This window comes from Anolis carolinensis, chromosome 1, assembly GCF_035594765.1.
Source record: "Anolis carolinensis isolate JA03-04 chromosome 1, rAnoCar3.1.pri, whole genome shotgun sequence".
Taxonomy (NCBI): Eukaryota; Metazoa; Chordata; class Lepidosauria; order Squamata; family Dactyloidae; genus Anolis; species Anolis carolinensis.
Window position 1 is genome coordinate 211,821,532 of NC_085841.1, and position 26,542 is coordinate 211,848,073.

At 38.3% G+C, this 26,542-nt stretch overlaps 1 protein-coding gene across 4 annotated transcripts in view; it reads right to left on the reverse strand.

The window, feature by feature from the left end:
- Nucleotides 1-431: 431 nt before the first annotated feature.
- ppig (peptidylprolyl isomerase G) overlaps nucleotides 432-26,542 on the reverse strand; it is a 41,348-nt gene continuing 15,237 nt past the window's right edge. For all 4 annotated transcript variants that reach the window (XM_062964778.1, XM_003226264.4, XM_062964791.1 and 1 more), the window contains 12 exons: nucleotides 22,188-22,266; nucleotides 21,956-22,030; nucleotides 20,349-20,456; nucleotides 17,475-17,519; nucleotides 16,279-16,366; nucleotides 13,513-13,542; nucleotides 13,256-13,395; nucleotides 8,982-9,186; nucleotides 6,960-7,130; nucleotides 4,411-4,495; nucleotides 2,636-2,772; nucleotides 432-1,701 (listed from right to left, as the gene is read on the reverse strand). In XM_062964778.1, the coding sequence (XP_062820848.1) occupies nucleotides 588-1,701; nucleotides 2,636-2,772; nucleotides 4,411-4,495; nucleotides 6,960-7,130; nucleotides 8,982-9,186; nucleotides 13,256-13,395; nucleotides 13,513-13,542; nucleotides 16,279-16,366; nucleotides 17,475-17,519; nucleotides 20,349-20,456; nucleotides 21,956-22,030; nucleotides 22,188-22,248 (2,259 nt within the window). In that variant the 5' untranslated portion in view covers nucleotides 22,249-22,266 and the 3' untranslated portion in view covers nucleotides 432-587. The remainder of the gene's footprint in view (nucleotides 1,702-2,635; nucleotides 2,773-4,410; nucleotides 4,496-6,959; nucleotides 7,131-8,981; nucleotides 9,187-13,255; nucleotides 13,396-13,512; nucleotides 13,543-16,278; nucleotides 16,367-17,474; nucleotides 17,520-20,348; nucleotides 20,457-21,955; nucleotides 22,031-22,187; nucleotides 22,267-26,542) is intronic.

Consider the following 26,542-nt stretch of genomic DNA (forward strand, 5'->3'; position numbering starts at 1 on the left):
TGACTTCTGAAAATATTTAATCCAAATGGACAGTACAAATATAAATGTAAATGGCATTTTTCCTGATTTGAAAGGTAATATCACGTTTTGATAAAACAGTACCACCTTCATTAAAATATTCAAAATGCAGACTGCCCCCCTTCCTCTGCACTCATATTTCTGCTCTACTCTTGTTGTCACCTTACCGCAGTTCTTAGTGTTAACAAGTCCTTATTGATATTACTGCAAGAGAAATTCTTTGAAACCATGACTAGGCAGAATTTCACTGGTTTAAAGAAATTACATTTATTTTCAGCCCAATCTACTTGTTCAATTTCAGCCAACTAAACTGAAAGGTAAACACAGTACAGCATGTTACCTTCTGGAAACACAAAAGGTGGATACACAAACCATGAAATATTAAACTCAGCACACCATATTACACATAAAACTTCTTTTTTCCATTTCAAGTTTATTAAAACTTTAGCAGTACAAATGTTCCAGGTTGTGGATTATCAAAAGACCAAACTGAAGTCCACATTTAAAAAAGTGTTCCCCAACATGTCTCTAGAACCTGGAGGCAGAATGGAAACAGTAAGTCCATAAACTCATCCATGTCTGTCTTCATCAGTTCCAGCACTTGAGTCACGATCAGATTTTTTATCTTTGCCATGAGAATGATCTCTCTCCTGATTCTTTGATTTTAGGGTGATGTCTTTTTCTCGTGAAGAATGGGACCTGTCCTTTTCCTTTTCTTTGTCCCTGCGTGAAGATGACTGTTTCACTTCTCTCTCCTTGCTGCTCTGCCTTTTCCTAGAGTCAGGACTTCTATCCTGTTCTCTACAGGGCTTTTTACTCTTACTAGTCTCTGAGCTACTACTGTCATGACTTTTTGAACGCTTCCTTTTTTCAGCGTTTTGCTTTTGGTGAGAACTTCTGTGCTCTTGACTGCGATGCCTGTCTTTACTCCGACTTCCCTCCCTCTCAGAGCTGTGTGATTCCTTTCTCCTCCTGTTTTCTTTACCTTTAGATCGCTCTGGTGTGCCTTTTCTGTCCCGACTTCTTGATCGCCCTCTTCGTCTCACTTCCTTATCTTTGTGTCTTGAGTAATCTTTACTTCTGCTGCGATCTCGTTCTTTACTTCTGGACCTGTCTCGCCTTCGTCGGTCTCCGCTTTTGCTTCGTTCTCTCGTCTTAGTATCCGAGCCGTGCTTGCTTTTGGATTGTTCCCGTTCTCTACTTTTTGACTTGGCATGCTTTTCTCTTTCTTTATTTTTAGTATGGTTATGACCATTACTTTTAGACCCACCTCTTTTATTCTTATCCTTACTCCTGCTCCTTTCTCTCCCACGAAAATCATTGTGTTTTTCTTTATCCTTCTCTTTTTCATAATCTTTCTCTTTGCTTCCTGAACGTGTTTTCTTTTCTTCAGGTTTGCTGTGTTTGGAGTCCCTCTCCTTGCTTTTTGACACCTCTTTGCTTTTGCTGTGGCTTTTAGACCGAGCCCTTTTTTTGGCCTTACTTTTATTATGTTTGTCTTTGTCCTCCTTCCCAGAACTCCTCCTTATCTCTCTGTCTTTGCTGCTAGATGTGTGGTCTTTTGTTTTCTTTTCTTTGTCTCCTCTTCTACTCGGGCTCTCAGATGCTTTCCTTTCTTTTCCTCTCCCTGGGCTTTTCTGATTTGTGGCATCTTTCTCCTTCTTGTTCTCATTAACTTCACCTCTTGAAAGAAAATAACAACAACAACAACACCAAGGTAGTATTTACATTTTAAATTAAAAGAAAAAGAAGTTAATCAAGTCAGAATGGGAAAAGTCAAATTAGCAACTTAATCTGTTTTATGAAATTTAACACACTTGAACAAAATGTAGGCATTTACAAGGAGGGTTGAGGGAGGTGCACTTCACCTTCACCAATCCCATCACCAGTCCTTCTTCAGTATTTAACAGTGGGAATGTGAACCGGCTTGCATCCATCTAAACATGGATTCCAGCTCTCATCATCCCTCACCAGAATGGGGATCAGTCAGAATTGAAGGGAGCTGGTAGGCTACAGATTTTCTATCCTGGCTCTAGGATAAGAATAGAAACTGCAGAAATGGGCACGGAAATACAGTAAGAAGAAACCCCACGAGCCATCCAACCCAACTCCATCCTGCCATGCAGGACAAACACGATCAAAGCATTCCCCCCCCCCCCCCCCCAAACACACACACAGAGATGGACATTCAGCCTTCATTTAAAGGCCTCCAAAGAAGGGAGAGGGTTTCCTGCTTCTTGCAGGGAGTTGAACTGGATGGCCCGTGAGGTCTCTTCCAACTCTACGATTCTAAGGAGCCTCCACCAGACTCTGGGGCAGTGAGTTTCACTGTTGAACTACTCTTACAATGAGGAAGTTCTTCCTAATGTTCAGGTGGAATCTCCTTTTTTGTAATTTGAACCCATTGCTCTGAGCCCTAGTTTCCAGGGCAGCAGAAAACAAACTCGCTTCCCTTTTTCTTATGACATCCTTTCAAATATCACAAATCAATACCAGTTTTATTGCTACATAAGACAGCAATAAATAAGGATATAAATTACTCTCTTCTCATATATATTCAGTTATATGCACAGCCCAACTAGATTTTTAAAAAGCAAAGATTTTGATCACATCTTACTTGTCTCCCTTTATCCACCTTTCTCCACTTGACACTCTCATTCTTTGAGCTCTCTGCATTTCCTGTCTCCAGTGGGGAGGAGTCTCGCTGCGTCGAAAGCGATCTCTTGACCTGGATCTTGAAGGGGTGCGATAGCGCTTGAAAAATTAAGGAAAAGTTACCTTAAAATTGTTTGTAGGTGCTGAATAACTTGCGTTACAACTGTTAAAAATCTGACTGCAGGCTTTTCATCAAAAGAATAAATATAACCCTAGGCCCAACCACTAGATTCCACCCAAATGCAGCCAAAGAATGATTAAGATTTATACAGATGCTGAGTTGCGTTTCAGCAAATCTACTCTACTTTGGACCAACATTTTCTTCAATTGTTGAAGGAATAGTGTAAACAACATTTTTTGTAAAGACCTGAAAGTGGTTTTTCCACAGTAATACTCAAAAGGAAGAGATGATATCTGAATCAACTAAAATTAAGTACTTCCATCTTAATTTCAGAATGGTGATTTATATCCAAATCTTTCTTATTGAAATTAATGTCACTAGCACAGTGTTGGCAAGAATAGACTCCAACGTCTAACTCCAATAATATCTATCAACATTGAGCACTACCCTAAAAAGCAATCTCAGATTCAACCATGTGGGTTTAGGTGTTTGGAAGAAAAAGGTTTTTTTTTAAATAAGAGAGAATTTTCGGGGATTCAATTGTCAAGGCTATTCAGGGGAACAGATTATTTGGAATAATATTAATAATAATAACAAATACTAAAACTTTTTTATACCCCGCCACTATCTCCCATAGGGATTCAGGGCAGCTTACAATATAGCACACAAGATGTTGTACATAAAATACATAATACATAAAATAAAATACATCAACATGAAAGCAATAATAGCATTACATAACTAAGGATACAAATTGGATAAAACAACCTCTATTAAAATAGGATCAGTTAAAAGATTCATGTAATCAATATAGCAGCCCAGCTGAATGCACAAAATGCAGATACAAAGTGATAAGTGATTGGGCAGCAAATGCTACCCAATCACTTAGCACTTTATACCTGCATTTGTACACTTTGGGCAGCCAATACAAATACTAATGTTAGGCTGAATTTGTGTTATGCATAGACAGGAGCGAAGGAGTCTAGTTCTTCCACAGAAAAAAAGTGCATCAGGCACAAAGGGGCAAAAATGTATTGAAGATCAAAACGGCCAAAGGCACTATGGCCTAAGTGCCTAATACAGTGGTTCCCAACCTTTGGTCCTCCAGGTGTTTTAAGACTTCAGCTCCCAGAAATCTCAACTAGCTGACCAGCTGTTAGGAATTGTAGAAACGGAAGTCTAAAACACCTGGAGGGCAAAAGATTAAGAACCACTAGCCTAATCCATTGTTTCTGTTATGTGTCTTCACATCATTTCCAACTTACGGCGACTCTAAGGCAAACTTACAAGGTTTTCTTCACGCTCATTTTAAAATGTTGTTAAGCAAAAAAGCCACTTTGCTGGAGTGCAACACAAAAGCTTGTAACGGCTGGCTCTTTCACCGCATAATTACGGAAGCAGTGTGCAAAACTGGTGGGATGTAATACCTACATTTGTGAAAGACAGACACTATGGTACTGTAAGCAAGATGACAAATCTCTCCTATTTATCCTCAGAATGCTTTTCTCTAAAACCTTGTCAAAGCTTCCATTGACAAATCAACTCTCAGAAATGTGATGCAGTTTTATCCTTATTACAAGGAAAAAACCAATTTGATTGTGATCAAGTAAGCATACCCTTGGTCCTCTTCCTTTTATTTTCCGTCCAGATCTTGTTACCAACAGTCTTCTCTGATACAACGACTGACAATTTGATGGATTACTGAAAATAAAGAACAGAGAAATGTTATTACAATTCTGGGACAGTTTTGATTTCTGCATTTTATTTGATAATTGTGCAATCACGAAATGTATATATGCCCAACCAGTTGGCTAGATATTTGTAGCACGGTAAAGAAATCAAAGGTATAAATTAGAGGTTTTCTGAAGACCATAAAAAGTCAAGCTTTACAAAAAGCTAATATTCATCACTCTTATTTAGTTATTTGTATATTTATCTAAGGACTTCATCGCATTAAGGCAATCAAATGGATGAAAATGTTTTGCTCAGTAGAACTCAGTAGAGTTCCATTTTTTAATTAAACGGATGAATTCTTTACCTTAACCACACTTCCATGTAACTTAATATGTTCTCTGCATTCTTTGAGTAAATTTCTCACATTACAGATCTGGTCCCCCACCCCACCCACCCCACCCCCTGCATTATTTGTTGAAAGAAATCCTCCTCTCCTTGAAATCTCAGCCTCACTCTGTATTAACATGAGAGCTGAGAAGTTTCAGAGCATACTCAGTTTGTCCCTTTGGGGTGCTGCCTAAAAAAGAGGAGGAAAAAGAAAGAAAGAAAGATAGGAACAAGAGGAATTAGGTATTTCAGTATTATTTCTGGCACGAGGGAAAGGGGGGGGGGGAACTCTGCAACTTAATTGCATGTGCTCCGAGAATAAAGTATTATATATGGTTTAATACTTTCAAAATCATATACAAACAAATTACTAGGGGATACTTGCATCATAGCGTAATTGCAGCCAGGCTTTGTAGCTGCAAGGCTATTCAATGCCAATCAAGGTGGCCAGTTGCAACATTACCTCCTGCCTCTGATAATAATGAAATAATGCTTCTGGAACACTGCCTAGACAGCTCTGAAATGCGCTGGAGTTTAATTCAACTCAGTGGGCCTTATTTTATCTTGAAGTGACATTATCTAGGGCCTCATCAGCACTGCCATATAATCCATCTTCTGAATCCCAAAGAACTGGATACTTGGATCATTGCAGAATTGCAGCCAGGCTTTGAAGCTTCAAGGCTATTCAATGCTAACCAAGGTGGCCAGCTACAAAATTCCCACTTGCCTCTGATAATAATGAGATAAAGCTTCTGGAACATGGCCAGACAGCCCTGAAAGAGTTTAGAGTTTAACTGAACTCAGTGGGCCTTATTTCAAAGGAATTTGATCATGATGTAACAATTACAATCCCACTTGCCTCTGAGGATGCCTGTCACAGATGTGGGCGAAATGAAATCCAGCTTTTGAATCCCAAAGAGCTGGATACTTGCTTGATAGCATTATTGCAGCCAGGCTCTGAAGCAGTAGGGCTATTCCCCCCTTCTCTCTCTCACTCTTTCTCTATCTGAAAGCTATCGGCTGCCTCCCCCCCTCTGTCTCCCTTTCTCTCTGTGACAGCGATGGATCTGCTGCCTTCCTCCCCCCTCCCCCTCCCTTCTCTCTCTCTGGAAGGGAGGGAGAGACCCTGAAAGGCTTTTTAAAAAGAAAGAAATTGTTTTGGCAACTTGCTCCGAGAGGAAAAAGTAATGGCTGGAAAACTCTTCCTTACTGCGGTGGGTGGTTTAGCTCCTCCCACAGCTTCCCCTCCCACATTTTCAATGAAGGCCACCTCATTACAGAAAAGGCCAAACTTCCAGATGATTTCAAAAAATCCAGGTCTTCACCACCTTCTGAAACACTGAAAAAGACTGCTGGCCACCACGCTTAAAAACACATAGGAATGCTCTCTTCTGCACTTGAAGCCAAACAAATGTGGTAGGAGTACTGGCTTCCCGGATTTTAAGTGTAGCAGTCAGTGAAATTTAGTACATGTGATGAAGTGGTAAGTTTTGTGAATTTGTAATAAAATGTAAACATTTGTTCAATAAAGTATATTTCAAAAAGTTGATACTGAAATGCCTCAGTCCTAAATAAATTTGTGAAAATGTCACCAAAATGAATGGATCCAGAACTGAGAATACAGTAGAGTCTCACTTATCCAACATAAACCGGCCGGCAAAATGTTGGATAAGCGAATATGTTGGATAATAAGGAGGGATTAAGGAAAAGCCTATTAAACATCAAATTAGGTTATGATTTTACAAATTAAGCACCAAAAAATCATGTTATACAATAAATTTGACAGAAAAAGTAATGCTATGTAGTAATTACTGTATTTACGAATTTAGCACCAAAATATTATGATGTATTGAAAACATTGACTACAAAATGGCTTGGATAATCCAGAAGCTTGGATAAGTGAAGCTTGGATAAGTGAGACTCTACTGTAGTATGTTTCCTTTCTTGTAAGATTCCTTTAAGCACAATGGATACACTTAAAATTTTATTTGAAGCATTTGAAATTATCGGCATGCAGCATGTAACTCTGGTCAGTGTTAACTGTTTAGGACATAAAGAACACAACTAAACATCACTGTGTAGTCCTGATCAAACACCGTTTTACCTTTCCCTTTCCTTTTCCCTGTTCTTTGTTTCTTTTTCCTTTTCATCCACTTTAGGAGGACTTTTTCTCATAAGAAACCTATTTTCTGGGACAGGAGGAATCTCTTCTGGACGAACAGTAGAAAGTGGTTGCTGTGATTCTGTGTTTTCTGCTTCACTTTCACTTGCTGAGCTTAATTAATAAAAGAACAAAAGTTATCAAGGTGTATTTTAACATAATGTTTTGTCATTTATACATGCCAAAACAAGCATCTCAATTTGATTATATTTAAGAAATTGAAATACACAAATCTGTTTGCTAGTTTGCATTGAGTCATAATAAAATGTTCATGAGACAGGGATCTATTTGTGTTTATATTAAAACCATATCTTCTTTTAAAACTAGAATAAATTTCTCTGAGGTACATCAGACTAGTGCATGATTGATCGCTAATAAGTAGCTACTGTAAAATAGTAGCTGTTCATATATGGAAGGGACTATTTTGTCTTGGAGCACTTCATCCTACAGCAAGAGTGCAAGGAACAATGAGATAACATAAAAAAGGAGGAAAACTCTACCCATGAATGAAAAACAATAGGAAGAAGTGTTCCCCAGACCTTTCCAACCTGTCCTTCTCCTTCTGTCTTAATACCTCTAAGCTTTGGGAGTTATAGAAAAATCAGACTCATTAATTATCTAATAGAAATGTTAAGAATAATGATTTATGGGAGTAAATAAAGAATAAAAAGAACACATTAGATCTTCCATCAAAGCAAGCAAACCAAACAATTCCAGCCTCTAATCATCTGTGATTGAACAAATTGTGAGTGTGGTAACAGTATATGCGGAAATACTTGCCTGGGAGATTTTCCCCTCACTTTGAAAGTAACACACCCCAACAAAAAAAATTCTTAGTGTCTTGGTCTTTAGGCCTATTCTTGAGGTTATTTGGGACAATCATTCAGAAAATTGCATTGGACAGACAACAGCTCTAGTTTCTGAGATATGGTTATCATGGTTTTCTATGGGTGAACAGATGGACTGGTATATGACATATGCTCTATACCACAATAACTAGAGCCAATAAAGGAAAACTGGTGCCATTTTTGGAATCAGCATGTCAAATATAGTCAGAAACAGGTCTAACCCAGGGGTTCTCAAACTAAGGCCTGTGGGCCGAATGTGGTTCCCAAGGTAATTTACCCGCCCCCACCCTCAACTTTAGACTGAGGGTCGCCCCAAGTCTAAAATGACATGAAACTACACAACAACAACAGTCTCAATTAAACTTGACTACTTCATCAGCCAAAAGCGGAAATACTGGTAAGCTTATGTTGGTTGTATTTTGCACAACAAATAAGATATGTGCACTGTGTATAGGAATTAGTTCATTTTTTTCTAACTACAGCTCGGTTTCCCAACAGTCTGAGGGACCGTGAACTGGCCCTCTGCTTAAAAAATTGAGAACCCCCAGTCTAACACTTAAGGCACCAAAATGGGGCAGTGTAATTGATCAGGCAGAATAGTCTTATGACAAAGTCAGAAAGGAATATGTGTAATATCTTCCACCTTCCTGCTTGCTCACTGTTGACACAGCAAGAGATATTGCTCCATGAGAGGTAGGAAGGAAAGGTAGTTTCTTTCCACTGATTATAAATTTCTTTTTGGGGGAGGGACGACTGTTCTGCCTCCACAGTCTGCAAATCTGTTGTGACTCTTCAGGGACAGAGGGAAGTCCAAAACCCTTAAAAACCTTAGAATGTTTTCCTAGAGCAGTGGTTCCTAGGGACTGTAGGCTTGCTCTTGAAATATCTCAAATTCTACTCTGAAATTTCTTTTGTAGTTACACAGACATATTTTATCATTTTTATCTTGAGAAAGTAAATCACAAAAACCTGTGATATATTATTTCTGCAATATGTCAAGAAAATTAAAATTATTATAGATTCTACATAGCAATATTAAATATAGAAGTGCAATGTAGCTAGGTGTATTTCCTAATGCTGTCACCAACTCACACTTCCCTTCAGCTTCCCAATATACCTCTTCTTGCTCTTTTTCCTCTTCTTCTTTTCTTTCTTATGTTTCTTGGAATTTTTTTTGTGTTTCTTTTTCTTTTTCTTTGTTTTTTCTTCAGAAGCACTATCAGATTCAGATGATGAATCAGAAGAAGACTTTGAATCACTTGAACTTTCTGAATCACTGGATGAGGACAATGACTTTCGTCTTTTCTTCTCTTCTTTCTTGGCTTTGAATGAAAGCAACAGACAGTTACCAACTTCAGAAGAGCCCAAATAAGTCTCGGTTATCATTTAATAAGGCCTAAAGCATTTTGCAAATTTATTTATTTACATTCACAAAGCCACAATTGTAGAAAATGTCTAGTCTATGTGTAGTGAAGGCACAACATACGATGCCTTTAATACACATGGTGAGCAGTTAACACAAAAGATCTTCAAGCCCTGCACCTTGAAAAACCTATCCAACAGTAACACATTACAAGGTATACAATTATTAGACTGGAAATCCAAATAATTCATTGGAGCAAATAAAATATGTTTGAGAAAAATAGGACCAAATTTACAATTGGCCCCCAACTTTTATGAGTTAGGAATATTAAGACAGAAAAAACACAAATGTTGCCAAACCATGTCATTTTTAACTGAGGCCTTGTACGTTTACAGCTCTCCGCCTTATTTGACTTACAGTTCCCATTAAAAATGACAACTGACTGATATTCTTACCCACACTTGCATGGGGGAAACCTACAACAGGGTTCCCATTTCTGTTTATCACACCAGAGATTACTCCTGCAATGAAGTCAGCCAGCTGCTTCCCAATCTGAAGGGGAACAGACCCCATTGATCACAATAGGTATTGCCTGGTAAGTGTGGACTGGGGCGGAGATGTCATAGAATCATAGAGTTGGAAGAGACCTCATGGGCCATCCAGTCCAACCCCCTGCTAAGAAGTAGGAAAATCATTCAAAATACCCCTGACAGATGGCCATCCAGCCTCTGTTAAAAGCCTCCAAAGAAGGAGCCTCCACCAAAGTCCGGGGGAGAGAGTTCCACTGCCAAACAACTCTCACAGTGAGGAAGTTCTTCCTAACGTTCAGGTGGAATCTCTGTTCCTGAAGTTTGAAGCCATTGTTACGAGTCCTAGTCTCCAGGGCAGCAGAAAACAAGCTTGCTCCCTCCTCCCTATGATTTCCCCTCACATATTTATACATGGTTATCATGTCTCCTCTCAGCCTTCTCTTCTGCAGGCTAAACACGCCCAGCTCTTTAAGCCGCTCCTCATACGGCTTGTTCTCCAGACCCTTAATCATTTTAGTCGCCCTCCTCTGGACACTTTCCAGCTTGTCAACATCTCCCTTCAATTGCGGTGCCCAGAATTGGACACAGGTGTTCCAGGTGTGGTCTGACCAAGGCAGAATAGAGGGGTAGCACGACTTCCCTGGATCTAGACATTATACTATTTATGCAGGCCAGAATCCCATTGGCTTTTTTTTGCCGCCGAATCACATTGTTGGCTCATGTTTAACTTGTTGTCCACAAGGACTCCAAGATCTTTTTCGCACGTACTGCAGTCGAGCCAGGCATCCCCCATTCTGTATCTCTGTATTTTATTTTTTCTGCCTGAGTGAAGCATCTTGCATTTGTCCCTGTTGAACTTCATTTTGTTAGTTTCAGCCCATCTCTCTAGTCTGTTAAGATCGTTTTGTATTCTGCTCCTGTCTTCTGGAGTATTGAGCTATCCCCTCCCAGTTTGGTGTCATCTGCAAACTTGATGATCATACCTTCTAACCCTTCATCTAAGTCATTAAGAAAGATGTTAAACAGAACCGGGCCCAGGACGGAACCATGCGGCACTCCTATTGTCACTTCTTTCCAGGATGAATAGGAAGCATTGGTGAGCACCCTTTGGGTTCGTTCGCTTAACCAATTACAGATCCACCTACCTGTAGTTTTGCCTAGCCTACATTGGACTAGCTTGTTTGCCAGAAGGTCATGGGGGATCTTGTCGAAGTCCTTACTGAAATCCAGATACGCTACATCCACTGCATTCCTTGCATCTACCCAGCTCATAATTCTATCGAAAAAGAAGATCAGTCTGGCATGATTTGTTTTTGATAAATCCGTGTTGACTATTAGCGATGACAGTATTTGTTACTAAGTGTTTGCAGACCACTTCCTTAATGATCTTTTTCAGAATCTTGCCTGGTATCGACGTGAGGCTGACCAGACAGTAATTGTTTGGGTCGTCCTTTCTTCTCTCTTGAAGATAGGGACCACATTTGCCCTCCTCCAATATGCTGGGACTTCTCCTGTTCTACAAGAACTCTCAAAGATGATTGCCAGTGGTTCCGAAATAACTTTCGCTAGTTCCTTCAATACTCTCGGATGTAGCTGATCTGGCCCTGGGGACTTGAATTCGTTTAGAGCGGCGAGGTATTCCTGGACGACTTCTTTCCCTATTTGGGGTTGGATTTCCCCTAATCCTTCATCTACTCCATGTTGCTGAGGTGGACGACTTTCTTTTTGTGAGAAGACTGAGGCAAAGAAGGCATTAAGTAGTTCTGCCTTTTCCCTGTCCCGTCAGCATCGGTGGCAAACCCCATCTTCTCCTCACAGAGGCCCTATCGCCTCCTTGTTCTTCCTTTTTCTACCAACATAAGCAAAACAGCATTTTTTGTTGTTTTTAATGTCTCTGGCAAGCCTGAGCTCATTTTGCGCTTTAGCCTTGTGAACCTTTTCCCTACAGGAGTTGGCTATTCGTTTGAATTCTTCTTTGGTGATTTCTCCCCATTTCCACTTCTTGTGCATGCCTCTTTTGAGTCTTAGACCAGTTAGAAGTTCTTTGGAAATCCATTATGGCTTCTTTGCACTTGTCTTATTTTTTTCTTCATTGGCACTGTTTGCATTTGCGCCTTGAGTATTTCACTTTTGAAAAACTCCCATCCATCCTTAACTCCCTTTTCTTTTAGTATTGGCATCCATGGAATGCCACTCAGTATTTCCTTCATTTTTTGGAAGTCAGCTCTCCTAAAGTCCAGAATGCGGGTTTGACTTGTCTTAGTTTCGGCCTTTCTCTGTATCGCAAACTGCAGGAGCACATGGTCGCTTGCTCCTAAGGATCCGACCACTTCAACTGCATTGATCAGGTCCTCCACGTTTGTTAGGATGAGATCGAGGGTAGCCGATCCCCTCGTTGCCTCTTTTACCTTCTGGATCATAAAATTGTCTGCAAGGCAAGCAAGGAATTTGTTGGACTTTGTACTCTTGGCCGAGTTTGTTTTCCAGCAGATATCAGGATAGTTGAAATCACCTATGACTACTATATCACTTCTTTGTGCCTGCTTGGTCAACTGCTGACAGAAGACTTCATCGAGTTCTTCGTCTTGGCTCAGAGGTCTGTAGTAGACACCCACGATGAGATCTTTTTGAATCCCGGTTCCCTTGATTCCTATCCAGATGCTTTCAAGCTGGTTTCCTGGATTGCAGTCATGCATCTCTTCTGCAACGTAAATGTTTTTGACATATAAAGCTACTTCCCCTCCTCTCCCCTTTGTTCTGTTTCTGCTAAAGAGGTTATACCCTCAATGGCTAGATTCCAGTGATGGGAGCCATCCCACCATGTTTCAGCGATGCCTATGATATCGTAAGTGTGGTGTTGTGCTAAAAGTTGGAGTTTGTCTTATTTCTCATGCTCTGTGGATTAGTGTAAAGACGTGTAAGCCCCTGGGACCTTTCCCTGATCTGTTTATTCGGGATTATTGTGCTCTCGGTAATTGGTTCTTGTTGTGTTTGTGCAGCTCTCCATTTAGCCTTATGGCGAGTCCCTGTGGTCGTGGGTAAAATACTATTTGCAAGGCTATTGGCCCCCTCCCCTGGCGGACCTAGTTTAAAGTGAGCCTGATGAGGTTTGCAAGTCTGTGAACAAAAAGGTGTTTTTCTACTTGCGTGAGGCTAAAGAATTATTATTAATAATATAATAATAATTATAATGATGATAATTATAATAAATGTTACCTGCCTCTTTTCACAGTTTGGGGCAGGAACAGAACAGTTAAAATACATCACCATAAAATACATACAATAAAATGCATATATTAAAATATATTATTATAAAGTGCATATATTAAAATACAAAGTACAACTACAGTGGTTCTGCATTCTAAACTGCCCAACTGGATTCCATTGTCTATTGGAGTCAAGAATGAAAAAGTGAAGCAGAAAATATATTATTTACAAAATAATTACAAAATCTAGTAGACACCTTTAGAAACATTTGAATTGTTATTTTAGACTTACCTTTGGATTTTGGGATTAGTTCTCCGCAGCTCAATATTCGTACTTCTGCATAAGGTTTACTAGATGCATCTGTTTTCTGGTTTTCTATTTCTCTTATAACTTCTTGACCCGAGATTACTTGGCCAAACACAACATGAAGCCTAAAAGATCAAAGCTAATTTTAAAAAACTGAATGACATCTTTACCACACTGAACATTTCAAATAGCTGTCAAATAAAGTTTTCCAAATTGCAATCAAGATGTACAAGGGGACTTACCCATCTAGATGAGGTGTAGGTTTGGTTGTTCTTAGAAGAATTTAACAAAAGAAAGAATATGTTAGAATCTCTGGAAGCAAGCTAAACCTTCTATATTATGCCATTAACAAAAAATTAAAAATCATACTCAAAAGGCACATGTTGAGATTGTAGTTAAAACAGCAAGGCATAATGTTGCATTAAGGTTTCAATTAGAATACTATAACAACACAATGCATAAATTTGAAGCAACTTCAAACCCTGTGCTGTATAGATTTACTGTAGTACTCAATAAAATGATATGTTGTCGAAGGCTTTCACGGCCAGAATCACAGGGTTGTTGTGTGTTTTTCGGGCTGTATGGCCATGTTCCAGAAGTGTTCTCTCCTGACATTTTACCCACATCTTGTGAGGTATATACTTCACAACCTCTGAGGATGCTTGTATAGATGTGGGTGAAACGTCAGGAGAGAATACTCCTGGAACATGGCCATACAGCCTGAAAAACACACAACCACCCAATAAGATGATACATCTTTGTCTAGGCCACACTGCAGATGAGAGTTCACATCACTGGACATTTTTGCCTGCAAAATTTACATACTGCACTGGATATCACGTTAAAAAGGTTCAACTAGAACCTTACTGTTTGACATCTTGTTTTCTATAAGGAGGAAATGTTTGGTTTGGAAGAATAATTAGCAGTATGAGTTTCCATTTTCAATGGAGAGTGGTACAGCCTAGACACAGGCTAACCACCTCTGTTAGAACTAGAACATGACATCTTTTGATAAAGAAGAGACTAAATGCTGTGCAGTTTCAGAAACATAGCCCTTTTGATGGTGTTGGGATTGTATGAATTTATACAGATAAAATATTTCACCAGAACAAAATTAATTTCATTTATAATCAAATAAACTAATGTTTCAAATATGCATCTGTTTATAAAGAGTATCCTACATGTCATAAAATCTAAGTCAATAATCAACATTTATAACCGCTCCTTTCAGAGGAAGACACTGCCCTATCTAAAGAGGCACAGATTAAGAAAAATGATGGGCAAAATAGGAAAAACATAAAGAATTTAAGGGAGACAGTCACAATACGGGAAAGGTTACATTTCTGGCTGGAACAGCAGTCCTCAAAATATTCCAATGCCATCTAGTTACAGCTGGCAAACTTGGGATCACTGATTCCTGATTGGAATTTATTAAATAAAACATATTTTTTTCATTATAATATAATATAATAAATTATTTATATTATAAATTATAAATTATAATATATTATTTCAATATAATAAAATTAACTTCCATCTTAGATGGGGGAAAGGTGTCTCAACTGAAGCTTTATCACCAGTCCTCATTTCCACAACAAGCCAAATTTTTCAAAATCCAATTATCACAAGGCCAGAAACTGAAGTGAAATCTTCTGAACAGGATCACAGATAGCAAAACCAACACCACAGCCCCGGGGGCTAAACCTTTCATATGCCATCCAAAGCTAAAAATATATAGTTTTGGCTGGTGCTTCACTTAAAAATGAATCTGTTATGACATATTCAAGTTCAATTCCATAACAAACCTATCTTGTTCATAACTTGGGGACTGCCTGTACTGGATATTCAAAAAGGCCTGGCATAGGTAGCCTGTTGAGACAGAGCAGAAAATATCTGGACAAAATAAACACTGCCCCTTAGTCTCCTATTCCCTATACTCAAAGCCAGCATTTCAAGAATGTAAGCTCTGAGGAGCTTACACAAGGATTGCAGTAGGCGGTTCTTCAGAATTGTTCAGGTTCAACAATTGCCACTACCGAACAGAGATCTTTCCTGAATTAGAAGGCATTGATAGCTTCCTCTATCACACTGCTTCTTAAACTGTGGGTCTTGAACCCAAATGGGATCTCCGTAGCTGAATGTTAGGGTTGCAAAAATTTTGACAATAGTAAAAGGTCTCTGAATGCCACCCTCATTTACACAAATCTGTTAGCAATGACATGCAATGTTTACAGTGGACTCTTCAGAAAATGTTTCAGCTGTACTTCACAAAAAGGAAAAGCAGTCTGTTTAGCAAGCCTTGCAAAGGCTGATTCATTATCCATAATGTTTGATTTTTATACCTATTTTATATACAGTAGAGTCTCACTTATCCAAGCTAAACAGGCCGACAGAAGCTGGGATAAGCGAATATGTTGGATAACAAGGAGGCATTAAGGAAAAGCCTATTAAACATCAAATTAGGTTATGATTTTACAAATTAAGCACCAAAACATCATGTTATGCAACAAATTTGACAGAAAACGTAGTTCAACACCCAGTAATGCTATGTAGTCATTGCCGTATTTACGAATTTAGCACCAAAATATCATGATATATTGAAAACATTGACTACAAAAATGCGTTGGATAATCCAGAACGTTGGATAAGTGAGTGCTGGATAAGTGAGACTCTACTGTACCTATATAGCTGGGATCATGAAAAAATTTCTCGGGAGGAAAGTGGGAAAAGTTTAAGATGCCCTTCTCTAATGCATAACTGATCTTGATTCTTACACACAGTATGACCAAAATATTCGAATGTATTCCCTATATCTTTTAAACCCTATTTGTTACATCCAAAATAAACATTACGGGCACAGTTAAATTGCATAAGTTTAAAAGGGATTCATACTTTGTCAAGAGAAAAAAGAATCGGCCATTTGAACAATTCAAAATTCTTACAATTTGAATTGTAAGGAATATCATCCAAATGCTGAAGAAACACAGTGGAGCTGGCTTGATACTTACATAAAAAACTGTGAACCATTTGTATCTTTTCCTCTGTTGGCCATTGAAAGGAGAAATTCTTTGTTGTGCTTTACAGCAAAGCTTTCATCTAGAGAAAGCGTTTGAATTACTTCAAAAATCCAAGTATTACCTTGCACTGGCATTTCTTTAGCATTTTAAATAAGGATTGTCAAACTGCATAAATGCATCATCTCAGTGCTAAACATTATTCAGTATTCAGACTGGTAAACTAAAGACAGAAAGAATGTACGATAATTCTCAAACTTGCAAAAATATTAACATCATTTTCTTATCTACTCCTTAAGTATCACAGAATAAGTAAATGTGTAAACAGAACTACCTTACAGTTCAATAAATCTGTTGAGCAAAAACAGTGCACATTAAACTCATTTTTATTAGCTGAAGCAGATCAGTGTTTTTATGAAAACAAGCTCATAATTTTGTCTTATTTGACATTCATAGCAGTCTGTAAAGTAACAGCAATAATGTGTAAAGGACAACGGATAATTCTGCGACATAAACATAAATAAATTCTAGTTGTTTATAAATATGTGTTCTTGTGGAGACTTTTTTATTGCAGCTTTGAATCATAAATTGCTCTTCCAAGAAAAAGCCTTTTAAGACTACAACACAATTCAAGCTGCCAGACAGTACAAACAGAACCATGGTAAGTACCTGCAACCACCTTCCAGCTTTATGAGAAATCATAAAGTCTTCATTTGTTGGACTGTTGTGTACAACTGCCATTCAGTATTCAGCTCTATGCTCATTTTAAGGACCTGTCTAGCTCGTGGGGGCTTAAGTTCCATTTTGTTTCTAGAGATGGTATAACACAATCAACTTTGTAAACACAGTTGTTTGTTGAGGCACCATCAGTCAGATGTGAAAACTGAATAGGGTTGAGGAAAGTGAAATGGACAAGGGATAAAAGACTGTTATGCTCCTCAAAAAAGGGAAAACTTAAGACAAATCGAAAGGGAGGAACAAAGCTGAGCCACTACATCAGTGGCCATTTTACAAAACCGTACAGGAGAAAGTTTTTTATTTTTTGACCCCTGACTCTAGAGCTTAAGGACAGATCAGGCCACAGTCCTCAATAAAAGTCAGGCCTGAAGGCAACGAACATTGAATAGTAGTTTTCCTAACAGATGTATTTATTAAACTAATAGCTATGACACAGAATTTAACATTCTTACCTTCAAAAAAGCCACCATATATTGATTCTCCTCCTCTTCCATTTCCTGTTACAAAACAAAAAAAAGACAAATAAGAATAATGGTGGTATATCTTGCCATTCTAACCCGTTTCTTATTAGTTTTAAAGTCGACACAGAAAATATTTTATTAGTGTAGGAAACGTCAATTCCTGTGAAATTAGGTAAATCTTAGAAAACAGTTTGTCATGAAACAGAATGAGGCTGTTCTATATTCTTCTCAAAATCTTCTTGTTGCTAATTGTTATCAAACATACCTCAACTTATGGTGAATCTATGAACAAGAGATCTCAAAGTCATCCTCTAATCAACTGCCCTGCTCAGGCCTCACAGTTCCAGTGCAGTTTCTTGATTTGGCCTATCCATTTGTAAAGTGGTCTTCCTTTTTTCCTATAATTGTCTATCTTGTGTGTACATGCCTTCAAGTTACTAGGCGATGCTAAGAATTTCATAATTTCCTTAGGTAAGGAATACTCAGAGGTGGCTTTGCCGATTCCTTTTTCTGAAATATAACCCACAGCATGTGGCATTCATTGGAAAATAGAACTTAAGCCCCCACTGAAATACTAATCAGAGTTGATGATGTTTAGCTTCCATGATCAGTAGAGATATGGCGCTTTTAGGGTATTGTCTTTTCTAGTGAGATGTGTCTTCTCGGGATATGTTCAAAGTACAGCAGCCTCACTTTAGTCATCTTGGCTTATAGGAAAGTTTCAGTCTTGATTTGTTCTAGAACCCATTTATTTTTATCTTCTCCAACATCACATCTCAGATGACTTCTACAACCAAACATAGAAATTGGAAATACAATGACATAGGCAATTTCAACTTTGCCCTTGAGGATCTTCTCTAGCTTCTTCATAGCTGCCCTTTCAAGTCTTTTTCTAATTTCTTGATCGCAGTCTCCATTCCAGCTGTAAAAGCCCTCAATAATACAATCTCCATTCTGATTAATAACTGATCCAAGATATGAAAAATCTTCAACTATTTAAATGGTTTCAACATCCACTTTAAAGTTATATAAATCATCTGTTGACATTATTTTTATTTATGTTCAACTGTAGGCCTGTTTTTACACTTTCTCCCTTGACTTTCTTCAGTAACTGTAACTGTCTATTACAGGGAAAATCAGCTGATTCCTAATCCATCTAAAACACAGATGAGTGCTTTTCACCTTATGAATAGACAAGCATCTCGAGCTCTGAGGATTACCTGGGAACCCCATTGGAGCATTGCAGAACACCAAAATACTTGAGAGTTACGCTGGACCATACTCTGACCTGCAAGAAGCACCGCTTGAATTTTGAGCAAAAAGTGGGCGCTAGAAACAATACGAAAGTTGACTGGCACAACCTGGGAATCACAACCAGATACATTGAAGACATCTGCCCCTGCACTTTGCTACTCTGCTGCTGAATATGCATGCCCAGTGTGGAACACATCTCACCATGTTAAAACAGTGGATGTGAATCTTAATGAGACATGATGCATTATCACAGGATGTCTACGCCTCACACCACTGGAGAAATTATATTGTTTAGCCGGTATTGCCCCACCTGACATCCGCCAGGAAGTAGCAAGCAACAATGAAAGGACCAAGGCAGTAACATTTCGGGCCCATTTCCTGTTTGGATATCAGCCAGCATGCCAATGCCTTAAATCAAGAAATAGTTTTCTAAGATCTACAGAGCACAGGAACAACTCAGCAAACAAGAGTCCAAAAGTGACAGGCTAAAACCTGGAACCTCAAGCCATGGCTGATACCAAATGAGAGACTCCCTTCTGGGCACACAGAAGACTGGGTGACTTGGAAGGCACTGAACAGATTGTGATCTGGCACCACGAGATGCAGAGCCAACCTTGAGAAATGAGCCACAAAGTGGAGTCCATGACATGCGAGTGTGGAGAAGAGCAAACCACAGACCACCTATTACAACGCAGTCTGAGTCCTGCCACATGCACAATGGAGGACCTTCTTATAGCAACACCAGAGGCACTTCCAAGTGGCCAGCTACTGGTCAAAGGACATTTAGCATAATGCCAAGATTTTAACTTGGTGTTTAAATACATTTACCCTTGGTTCGCTTCAGATACGATAAATAAATATTTTCTCATTCTCAAGCCTCCTTCACTAAGTCTCATTTTGCTGAAATATAATTATATATTCAGCCCATTGTAATTTATTTATTTATTTACAGTATTTATATTCCACCCTTCTCACCCCAAAGGGGCCTCAAGGTGGATCACACTGTACACATACATGGCAAACATTCAATGCCATTAGAAATACAGACAGAGAGAGACGACGACACAGAGGCTATTTAACTTTCTCCAGCTTCCAGGCTTCTTGAGGGTATGCTCAATTTCGGTCACAGGGGGATCTGCTGCTTCATCATCTACTGTGACACCGAGTCCTTTTGATTGATTGCTTCCTCATTCCTTTCTGATTTTTATGGTGTTGTAAATTAGTTAAATTAGCCTCCCTGCATAAGCGGTACTTACATTTTCCTAATTGATAGATGCAACTTTCTTTTGGGTTGCTTAGGTCAACAGCGAGCTGGGCTATTTATTTATTTATGGTTGGGTGCTCACTCCGACACGGGCTGGCTTCAAACTCATGACCTCTTGGTCAGTAGTGTTTTATTGCAGCTGGCTACTAACCAGCTGCACCACAGCCCAGCCCTTCTGTTTCTCATATTTGGTCTTGAGAGTAGACTCTTGACCTCAATATAGGTTATACAGGACTAGAAACACAGAATAGTCTGCCACCCTGAGTGTTTTCTTTATAGAATTCAGATTACTATTTCATATACATTTCACATTTGTAAACAATTACTTTCAATAGTCAATGTAATACCTTCACTGAAGTCACCTCCTTGGATCATGAAATCTTTCACAACTCTATGAAACAGACAACTTTTGTAATGCAATGGCTTCTGGGTTGATTTTCCTGTACCCTTTTCACCTGCAGAGGGAAAAACACTCAAATCCCATCACTTCTAATGAGACAGTTTCTCCAGAAACAAACCAAAGTAAACTGTAAATTGTAAGGAGCTATTTTATTATATAAATTTTATTCAAACTGTGAGGAAAATTACATTAAGTGAATATTATGTTTATCTGCTAAGTTTATAATGGCCCAAATTGTCAGATATGTGTAAAAAAGTTTCCCGTTTCTATACCATATTGCAAACTGCTTTGAAACTCTCCTAGATTTCCTAAATGGAAGGAGCTACTATTAAAGATATATATCTCAAGTTCTAAAGGCAATACAGAAATAATTGTGTGAATGAATGACTGGTCTCATCTTACTGACGAAAGCACTGGTTTACTTAAATAAAGACTTGTCACACATTAAGCATTATTTATTAATGGCCCAAATTATTTAAAATAAGGGCTTTGATTATGGCTACAATAAATCCATTTCTTCTCTTGCAATATCCTTAATAAAGCCTATCTAGAAATCAAGCAAGATGCCCAGTCTGTCCTGAGGCTTGGGAAAAATAACGGGTTACTTTTCAAACATTAACAAATCTGGATTTCAAAACATAAATTGGTACTCAGTTTGATTCTTTGTCACTGAGACCATCCTTGAAACATAGTTACACGGCTGGCTCTCTATACAGAACATTTTAGAACCCCAAATATGCAACTGCACTGATTGGTACTTGAAGGATTTGCTTTATGTAAAACTGTTTTTTCAAAGCACAAGGCAGTCCATCCTACAGAAGTGTGACTCTTCCTTTTGAATTTTCTTCCTCAAAGATGTGCTACAAGATAGGGCAGTATGTTCTGAAGATGTCAATGAGGGGTAACAAAGCACAAATAATTAGCATGCTTACTACTAGGCAGGAATGCTAAAGGTGCATGTGGCTATGTTTGTCCAAGTTCTTGATTGGTGATCAGTCATCTTTTTAAACGAATGGTCATTCAGGGCTTAAAGCATAAAATGACAGAACAAAACTGCCACTACAGTAGAGTCTCACTTATCCAACACTTGCTTATCCAACGTTCTGGATTATCCAACGCATTTTTGGAGGCAATGTTTTCAATAAATCGTGATATTTTGGTGCTAAATTCGTAAATACATTAATTACTACATAGCATTACTGCATATTGAAGTAATTTTTCTGTCAAATTTGTTGTATAACATGATGTTTTGGTGCTTAATTTGTAAAATCATAACCTAATTTGATGTTTAATAGGCTTTTCCTTAATCCCTCCTTATTATCCAACATATTCACTTATCCAACATTCTGCCAGCCCGTTTATGTTGGATAAGTGAGACTCTACTGTATTTCAAAGGCAGAATGGGGAGAGGGAGAACTTTGCAGGGAGCGGGGCATAGAGGGTGTGGGGAGCTTTGAAAAGGTTGCAAAATCAGTCTTTGGTCCTGCAATGAGCAGAATGGGTACTCTTTATCAGCCCCTAAATTATACAATGAATTAAAAAATATCTACAAACCTGTACAAAGGCAGCGAAAGTTTTCACATGTCTTTGGACAAACATCTGAAAATAATTCGAAGATAACTCTTCCAGCTAAAACAAAAATAAAAATGTATCATTAAAGTCATACTATTTATACTCACAAATGTTAAAGATATGATTCTTAGGGTCAATAATAAGACTCAGTGAGTGCAGATTGACATTTTAACATGACAAAATTGTACATGAAAGTCAGTGGTATCTCTCTTACCTGGTACATTGTTGATGCCTATGTCAAAAAAGCAACGAGGTCTCTGGGTTTTCACTCCCATGGCTTCCAACCTTTAAGACTGTAATGGAATGACAAATTTTAAGTTTTCATTTATTACTAATAAATAAGAGAATTGTGCTAAATTTAAATGTTTTTAAAACCTTGATTAAGGAACACTGACAAACTAAAAAGATGCTGGTATGAAATTAGACTTTTTTACAAATATAAAAAGTGAACTATTCCTTTTGGAGTTTTCATGGGATGTAGATCACCAGAGCACTCACTATTGCAATCAAACTCAGATTGCAAGACATTCAACTTCTCCCACACTTTCACAATGAATTCAATTATGCTCGACCTGTATTTGTAAATATATTGTTAACAACAATTATATTCACTTCCCTTGTTTAAACTTTAAGAAAATAGCTACTAAAACTGTTAACGTACAAATTTTAAGGTATCTTGAAAGTTATGAATTACATATACAGTAGTCTCACTTATCCAACACTCGCTTATCCAACATTCTGGATTATCCAACGCATTTTTGGAGTCAATGTTTTTAATATATCGTGATATTTTGGTGCTAAATTCATAAATACAGTAATTACTACATAGCATTACTGCGTATAGAACTACATTTTCTGCCAAATTTGTTGTCTAACATGTTTTGGTGCTTCATTTGTAAAATCATAACCTAATTTGATGTTTAATAGGCTTTTCCTTAATGCCTCCTTATTATCCAACATATTCGCTTATCCAACATTCTGCCAGCCCGTTTATGTTGGATAAGTGAGACTCTACTGTACATACAGATTTCCTAGTTATAATCATGAAAATTATAACACTAGCCACTTTGGCTGAGAATGCATCCATTTGTTATACTATTAATTAATTTTATGAAACAGTGAGTTTTTAGAAATAGAAGGTATTCCATGGAAAAATATAGCAGTGGAAAATTCTCCACCCGCATCATCACAAGGAACAGCCCAGAATTTGCATCCAATATGAACAATTTTTCCTTGAATAATCTCTAGACCAACTACATTATGTATACAGTGGACCAGTGGTATTCACAGGGATTTTGTTCACAGTGGCAAGGCCAAGGCATTCTTCCTGCTTTGGCTGTGATGCTTCTGCACTTTGAAAGATAGAAGTGATGGTCTATCTTCCCAGCATAAAGCAGGAAGAATGGGCATCTGTAGCTTACTGCTGCCACCTCCTACTCTCCTGTGCACAAGTAAGTTCATCCTAAAATGATACTGTTACATGAGGCTGAAACAGCAAGTTTCTGACAAGTGCAGCAACCTTCCCATCCCGTGCCAATGGAAGTCAATCTCAAATGCTAACAAGCTCCCAAACTGGAAGCTCCTGGCAAACATTTCTCCTGTTTCTTGCTTGGAAATTTGTGACCTCTGACTTGCACACCAGTATCATCCAAGGACTGACTTTCATTTATATAAGGAGGCAGGATGTTTGGATTATTAAACATACAACTTTCATAATACAGTACAGTACTCTCAATTAACCAGCATCCATGGGGATTGGAAGATGCTGGATAAATGGGGTTTCTGGTTGCCTGAGTTACTGTTAAAAATAGACCTAACTAATACTAGGGCCAGGCTTTAGCACAGCAGGTTAACCACCAGCTGCAATAAATCTTGCCAATTGAAAGATTGGCAATTTGAAGTCTGAATCGGGGGTAAGCGCTCAATCTTCAGCCCAGCTCACTGCCCACCTAGCAGATCGAAAACAGCTGTGAGTAGATAAATAGAGGTACTGCTTAATCAGGGAGGTATTTTAATGGCACCATAAGAAAATACCAGAAAAATGCTGGCGATCAAAAAGGGAGGAAGTCTGTGAACAGGGCTCTTCGATATGGATGAAGCGACAGCACCACCCCCCCCCCCCCCCCCGTGGCCAGAATCGAGCACAACCTCCAGGACAACGAAGATGGGAAATGCCTATATACAGTAGAGTCTCACTTATCCAACACTCGCTTATCCAACGTTCTGGATTATCCAACGCATTTTTATAGTCAATGTTTTCAATATATCGTGATTTTTGGTGCTAAATTCGTAAATACAGTAATTACTACATAGCATTACTGTGTATTAAACTACTTTTTCTGTCAAATTTGTTGTCTAACATGTTGTTTTGGTGCTTAATTTGTAAAATCATAACCTAATTTGATGTTTAATAAGCTTTTCCTTAATCTCTCCTTGTTATCCAACATATTCGCTTATCCAACATTCTGCTGGCCCGTTTACGTTGGATAAGCGAGACTCTACTGTACCTCTATCTGTGCTGTTGTCTGTCCTGTCTGTATATAACGGCATTGAATGTTTGCCGTATATATATTCTGTGATCCGCACTGAGTCCCCTTCAGAGTGAGAAGGGCGGAATATAAATACTGTAAATAAATAATAGTATACCACTAGTTGTGCCCAGCCACGCGTTGCTGTGGCGAAGTATGGTGGTATGGGAAATAAAGTACAGTAGAGTCTCACTTAACCAAGCCTCACTTATCCAAGCTTCTGGATTATCCAAGCCATTTTTGTAGTCAATGTTTTTAATATATCGTGATATTTTGGTGCTAAATTTGTAAATACAGTAATTACTACATAGCATTACTGCACATGGAACTACTATTTCTGTCAAATATGTTGTATAACATGATGTTTTGGTGCTTAATTTGTAAAATCATAACCTAATTTGATGTTTAATTGGCTTTTCCTGAATCCCTTCTTATTGTCCAACATATTCACTTATCCTACATTCTGCTGGCCTGTTTATGTTGGATAAGTGAGACTCTACTGTATATTTATAATCTTATATTTTCTGCTTAGAACTGGATTATATGAGGCCTCTTCTACACAGCTGTATAAAATGCACAGTGAAGTGGATTATATGGCAGTGTGGCGTTAAGATAATCCAGTTCAAATCAGATAATCTGTATCTTATAGGCAGTGTGGCCTAAGTGAGGCCTAACCTTGCCTGTCCCCTGGGCTGAGTGGGTTGCTAGGAGACCAGGTGGGCGGAGCTTAGCCTTCTAACTGGCAGCAATTGGATAAAAAACAATTATTCCTCTCTCTCTAATTAGGACTTTATTTTTCTTTTATTTTTCTTGTATCAACCTAGAGGCATGGATAAGGAGTTGTGCTGTCAATTTTCGAGGTTGGGGGGCCTTTAGTTTTGTTGTTTTGTTGGTCGCCGGGATTCCATCACTCTTTTATATAGATACCGTAAACTCTGTATTGATGTCATATTTAAAAACAGTAATTAAAAGCAAATAAAGACAAACTTATTGTAATACAGTTTTACTGTTTTATAAAAAAGTATGCAATTTAAGTTAATTTTTTTGCTAGTTGCTTGAGTTCTAGTTAACTAAGAACTTACAGTATGTTGCAAAAATAGTCATTAATTTCCACATATAATTTATCACCTAAAAACCATTTTCAGTAGTCTGCCACAGTATAGTAGCAATTTGGATGACAGTATTATTTAAGAGTGTTGTTTTAGTGTTTAAGATCCTGATAATGTCGATGATGGATAAAAGGTTATGCTGAATGGTTTAATTGTATGTGTGTCTCTGTGTGTAGATATATATATATATATATAAATGTAATGTGCATTTTTCCCATGGAGTAAACAACAAAACCACTAAACCAAATCACCCAAATTTGGCCACAAAAAACATAGTCATCCAATGTATATCTTTCAATTTTAAAAAACCTAGAAAAATAAAGTTCAAATTACAGAAGATGAGGAAGAGCCCTTCTCCCCCTGGCTGCCAGTCAGAAGGGTAGGCCCTGCCCCCTTTAGGCCTGCCTCCTTCATGTCATAGCAACCCTCTCAGCCACGATGGTGCCCAGGAGACAGGCAGGGTTCATTTGGGCCTCTTCCACACTGCCTATAAAATACAGATTATCTGATTTGAACTGGATTATATGGCAGTGTAGACTCAAGACCTTTCCACACTGCTATATAACCCAGAATGCCAAGGCAGATAATCCACAATGTCTGCTTTGAACTGGATTATCTTGAGTCCACAATGTCATATAACCCAGTTCAGGGTGGATTTTATACAGCTGTGTAGAAGGGGCCTCAAGATAATCCAGTTCAAAGCAGATAATATAAGATTATAAATATAATATATAAAATTATTGTGTTATAATAAAACAGAACAATATAATCTCTAAAATCAGGACAGTGACTAAAGAACATTCTGAAAACAAGGAATTCCAGACAGGAACCAATCAGGGCCAGCTAGCACCCCCCAACAAAGGATTCCCCCATGGAGGAAGCAGCCAGGCTTTGAAGCTGAAAGGCCATTAAATGCTAATCATTCTGGCTAA